The 5813-nt window shown below is 36.6% G+C and overlaps 2 protein-coding genes across 2 annotated transcripts in view; both read right to left on the bottom strand.

The window, feature by feature from the left end:
- The window catches only part of LOC101305495 (F-box protein PP2-B15-like), a 3990-nt gene extending 2179 nt beyond the window's left edge, over window positions 1-1811 (bottom strand). Inside the window, exons 1-2 of the mRNA XM_004304831.1 lie at window positions 1660-1811; window positions 877-1196 (exon numbers count right to left, since the gene is read on the bottom strand). Coding sequence (XP_004304879.1) covers window positions 877-1131 — 255 coding nt within the window. The 5' untranslated portion in view covers window positions 1132-1196; window positions 1660-1811. The remainder of the gene's footprint in view (window positions 1-876; window positions 1197-1659) is intronic.
- Window positions 1812-4962: 3151 nt separating this feature from the next.
- Window positions 4963-5622, bottom strand: LOC101305199. The gene has a single exon (XM_004304830.1). It carries the CDS (start codon window positions 5620-5622, stop codon window positions 4963-4965), a length of 660 nt encoding a protein of 219 aa, XP_004304878.1.
- Window positions 5623-5813: the final 191 nt, after the last annotated feature.

Here is a 5813-nt window from a genome sequence, read left to right as displayed (position 1 = left end):
TATATATATATATATATATATATATATATATAAAGTAATGTGATTATATATATACAGGGCCCTTCTACTAAGGGATCCCTTTTTTTTACATATATGAGGGATCAAGCATTAGACCAACTTTTCAATCACATATCAATATCTCCACCGTTCAATATTTAGATGTATATATGTAGATCATTTCTGCAAAATTTCATCTCATTTGGTGATCGTTAAGGCTTCAAACTAACTGAAATCAATTGATGGATCAAATCTGCCAAACCTAAACCGTTCATGCCTATAATTTTAATTCGCAGTTTTGAACACCTTAACGATCACCAAATGGGATGAAATTTTGCAGAAATGATCTACATATATACATCTAAATATTGAACGGTGGAGATGTTGATATGTGATTGAAAAGTTGGTCTAATGCTTGATCCCTCATATATGTCAAAAAAAGAGATCCCTTAGTAGAAGGCCCTGTATATATATAGTCTTATATATATATATATAAAGTAATGTGATTATATATATAGTCTTATTATTGTGGTAGCTAGCATCCCAAAGCCACTAGTGCATCAACAGGCAATGGATCAAACATGGATTCTTAGAAATCAAGAATTCATATTTGTTCCACCGCCTGTCCATGCAAAAGCACCTTGACGTGTTTGCTCCTTCATTGTTATTTTCTTTTGACCTATCAGGCTGCGAATGCAATAATTCAAAGTCAAGATAATACTGGATCAAATATGATCCAATATATACCTGATCAGTTATATAATGCAAAGCCAGCCTGAGGCATCAATCTTCATGTACGTCCCTATTTGAATTCATCACTAGGAAAAAGAAGAAGTAAAAGTAAATTAAACCACACCCTGAAGCAAAGATGAAATTCACCTTTTTACCACCATCGATTAGATTAGGATCGCAGAGCTTGATGAACAAGTCCTTGTTGGATGAATAAGGTATCGGAGTGACTAATCTGGACAGAATTTCTGCATAGTCCTCCGGCAGAAACTTCTCCCACACGCTATCGCTATCGGCCATGGCACGAATCGACAATGAGACCAACGAGGAACGGCTTGCATCTCTGGGAGATGTCAGTGATAAAATCAGCTGGAAGCAGTCTTGTGGCAAATCCTCCAAGCTCATGGTTGTTGTGTACGTGTTTATGCTCCTACAGACTTTATAATCGGCAGCAAAGGAGCCTGCAGGACCTGTGAACATAGCGTTACGTATACGATGTCAACATGCTACATTTTTTGGATAAAGTCATTATCATGATGAGGACATTAGGTTAGAATATTAGGTTCCCGTTAGACATTATGACAACATTGTGAGACTGGAGACATGGAAAGAAAATGATACATGGCTGGTGTTGAATTGGCTCTCTAAAACTACCTAAATATGCCTCACTATATAGAACAGGTCCCCCATGCTAAAGGGCACCCAAAGCCTCCCAAACTTAATGCAGTTAGGCAAATGCTCTAACGAACAATTCATGAACTCGTGAATTAGATTGAGGAGTTGCAACTCTATGGCACCCACAAGAAAGCTTTGGTGACTGATGTTTCTTTGTTAGCATCCACACATCGCGGTTTCGAAACCGGTCAGCAACAAACAAATTCGAGATCAAATCTAGGAAAGATGAAAACAAACACACCACAACGCAAATATTACCTTGGTTTTCGTTCTCTTATGATGGAATTTTATGAGACGTTGGCCGATCTTTCTAGCTAAACTATGAGAATAACGAGAATTATGTGTAAATTAAGCACAAGTATGTACAGAAGAGTTTCTCTCCGATGATCTAATTGCATTAGTTGCATTTGTTCCCTCATATATGAGTAATCCAAAATGGTCGAACCACATTGATAAAAAGGATTGCAAGAGAAAGCCAAGTCATGCTTTTCTTCCATTTATGTTCAAAGTTTTCGCACAGATAGTGATCAGCTATTCGGTATTTGGTTCCTCGATCATATTATTCTCGGCGTCTTTGCTACTTAATTAAAAGTTAAAACGAATAGTTCCAATTCAACCAAGGTATTAGTGTGTTTGTTTGGTTGAGTACATGTCAAATTAAGGCAGCAAGTAAAAGTTAATAGCACAATGAATTGACCTGGTGCAAAATGCGGCCTGCATTCAAAATATCCGTGCTGCGCTTGACTTACAACAACAACATCGCAACCTTTTTTTTATATTTTTTGAATGATTCATTAATGAAGTGACAAATCTAATTACAAAACCTACAAACACGAGGCTGAGAAAGGATCCGGCTCCTCTAAAGTGAGTTTTTTATAAAGTTAGTAAATTTCACGTAATCTTCATCCTTTATCTAATCTGATGGCTAAGAGATAACCACATCACCAGATACATTTTAAATATTATTTTATTCCCAAATTGTCCTTGACACACTAATTTTGTCGGTCACAAAATGAATTTTGAGGAAGAAAAAATTTAAACCAGCTCCTGATCTTACCTATCATGATAAATTAGGGTTTCTCAATAACACTTCTGGGTTTATCAGTAACAATTTTTATTGCTTTCCACTTGATTAGTTCATGACAATCTAATGGTAATGGTTATCGATTATCAAAATGAAACGATCATCTCCAAAAAAAATCTATACATGAAATGAAAATATTGATCGGGTGATACCTTTTTTTTAAGATTCAATCATCTCCAAAATAAAATCCTTACAAAGAGATGATAATCATCTCCAAAATATTTTTAGTTTACAACTGATAATAATCATCTCCAGATAATCATATATTGTTATCCTTTCCACCCATCGTAATGGTATTTATTTTGGGTAATAATTTATCAGGTAATAAACGAAATAAAATGCGGATATTCCTTATTAATTATATTATGTCAAGGACAATTTGGGAATAAAATAATATTTAAAATGTATTTGGTGATGTGGTACCATCTCTTAGCCATAAGAATATATAAAGGATGAAGATTACGCGAAATTTACTAACTTTATAAAAAACTCACTTTAGAGGAGCCGGACTACATATGGCAAATAATATATGTCTCCAATTCGATCAAACTAGAAAAAGTGAGAGGAGACTAACAACTTGCTATACTAGGGACTGGATGTCCAATAACTAAATACATAAACGCAATAATATCAATCAATCTACCACATCTACCACCCACACTCGCAACCTTTTACGTCATGGAGTTTGTATGGCCACATACCGGCCTTGGGGTGGGGTGGGGGGCTTCAGTTTAAGGGCTTTCTCTGGCAATTGACTATTGATATAGCATCTATATAGATTTACATCACAGTCATTTGATGTATTTAAACGATAGAAACTCACTTTCATCTAGGTTTAAAATTTAAACTTAAGTTGTGGACTTTGCCCCAAAACATTATATATTAAGTTGTAGACGATAATAGAATTTTTGGTCCTTTTGCACGATTAAATGGTGAATATGTTCATATGATGACTAATCAGAAGTTAATTTACTGCAGATATTTTCTTGGACCTTGCAAATAAGCCATTCAAACTGGTTAAAAATTAGAAAGCAAAGGGATCATAACTAAATGCCACCAGTTAGAATAGCACACATAATGAAGTAGGAGTTTATTAGAGTTAGAGCAAACAAAGCTACAGGCAACGGAAGAAATACATAGCTTTCAGCAAAAGAAATAAGAGATGATATATAGATTGCCAACAGACAGTAAAGAATCATAACTAAATGGTTGAATTGCATAATTGACATTCGAGTAAAAAACATCATCTTCACCAAACCATAGCAATACAAAGATGGAAACTGATAGAGATTGCAAACAGATTGCTTTACAAGAAATCAAGTAATGTGGTGACTACGACAAACCATTTTTGTAAGCGAACCACATATAAGCTGCTTGGTGTCGAAGAAATCTACATATGGTAATGAAATTGTGGTACTACCTGTAAGCTGACTCTTTGTCATACAAGTAATTAACAACCTTCACAAAGTTGCTTCACCTGCAGCATACCATGAATTCCTTCCTCAGAGCCTAAATCAATTGATTACTTGAAGATATAGGGGAGGCATATAGCCAAGTACTGCAGGTTTTACAGAGGCAAGGATCAGCAATAATCATGAACATTCTCCCCTGTGACCAACTGAACATCCACATTGTTGTCCACGTATCCAGTTCCCTTTTAAGTTACCCTCAGATTCTTTCGTGCAATTTACAATCAAAAGGAAATTCAGACAAGGAAGTTGTAGCGAATGGCCTGATTCTTAGGAGTTTACGGTTTACCTACCTAGCTATCATGATTACAATGATTAAAACAACATATATATATATATGCTCAGTACACCTTCATCATTTGGCCATGTTTGTTAGTGTCGTGCATCCAATGGGATATCCTTGAGAGAGAAAGAGAGAGTTATAGGAAAAGCACAACATAGTTGCTGAAGGTTTAGCTGATCTGATGCCATTTCAGATGATACAGTTGTTCTAGAGTTAGAACACTGAAACTGCAAATGTTTTCTTCTTTGCTAGGACCTTGCTAAGAAGGTACTCAAGGTAGGCAATTTGGTTTAAGAAAGCAAAGGGATCATAATAACTAAATTCAGATGCTACCAGTTGGTGCTAGCTAGGAAATCAATCAACAAGCTCAAGACAGAAGAGTAAACATGGGGTTGCATAGAATTATTAGAAATGACACATAATTTTTTCGAAACAGATAAAAGTAGAGAACACATAATGAATTAGGAATTATAACTAGAAAAGCAAACAAAGCTACTGGTGCATGGAAAGGGAACAAATGAAATGCATTCAACAATAGAGATAAAAGACGATAGATTGCGAAAAGACATCGATTTTCCCCAATATATCACTGCCGAATTGCATATAGCAAGTACTCAAATATATTAACAAAGCTCGAAACAGATGATACATTTTGTTTTTGGTACACAAAAGAAAAGATGATACATTTCAAGACTAGCAATGCACACCTCTTGTCGATCTTGGGCTTAATCTTGATCAATCGGCATCTCGTATCGGCAGAGGGGACACATGTGATTCACCTCCAGGCACTGAACAATGCAATGCAGATGAAAATGGTGTGTGCAGGGCAACTGAGTGCTGGGTCCTTGTTGTTCAAAATCCTCCAAGCAAACAGTACAGTAAGGCGAGCGTGCGATAATGTCACTATTGAATGGCACTGGCTCCAAGCCCTGGATGAACGATCTGCTTGCAGGAATCCAATTAGGCAAATTTGGATCCAGTGTAACATCTCCCTCCACGACAGTGGTGTCAAACACACCCAGAAAAACAGGGCACTTGGGATCCACGACCGCCTCAACCTTCCGGAACAGCGTCTCAACAGCAGCAGGATGTTCATCTTTCGGCACACCCAAACTCGACAGAGCCTCGGAGAAGATAGTTTCATAATACCTATCGCTGTCGTAGTTGTCAGATAATTGCTGCTTGAGATGAGAAAACGTTACCCGATAATCTACTTGGGCTACAAGATCAATGGTATTAACAATACATGGACCGTTTCGCACACGGCGGAATTGGAATGACCTGAAGAACTGGAATCTGATGAAAAGCTTGTCCTCCTCCAAAGACCCTCTGAGGTCGACTTGATCCTTCTGCACCGCATAGTGAAAGATATCGAAATACTCCATACTCGCTTTTGGATCTGTAATCCAAGCTTCTCAACTGCTTTGAATTTGCTTCATCTAACTTCACAGCCAACTTGTACGGGAAAAAAAAAAAAAAAAAACAACACGACCAAATACTCCTCTGCTATTTTCTACGTAAATTTCTTATTTTCTACGAAGTAAGTCGGTAATTAATTTATTATTTTCTGATTATT

This window comes from Fragaria vesca, linkage group LG6 (assembly GCF_000184155.1).
Source record: "Fragaria vesca subsp. vesca linkage group LG6, FraVesHawaii_1.0, whole genome shotgun sequence".
Classification (NCBI taxonomy): domain Eukaryota; kingdom Viridiplantae; phylum Streptophyta; class Magnoliopsida; order Rosales; family Rosaceae; genus Fragaria; species Fragaria vesca.
Note: the sequence above shows the minus strand (reverse complement) of the source record. Positions and strands in the feature narration are given on the sequence as shown.

Bases quoted from the DNA above. Each gene is read 5' to 3' on its own strand.
- LOC101305199 (XM_004304830.1), bottom strand. From the start codon at position 5,622: ATGGAGTATTTCGATATCTTTCACTATGCGGTGCAGAAGGATCAAGTC.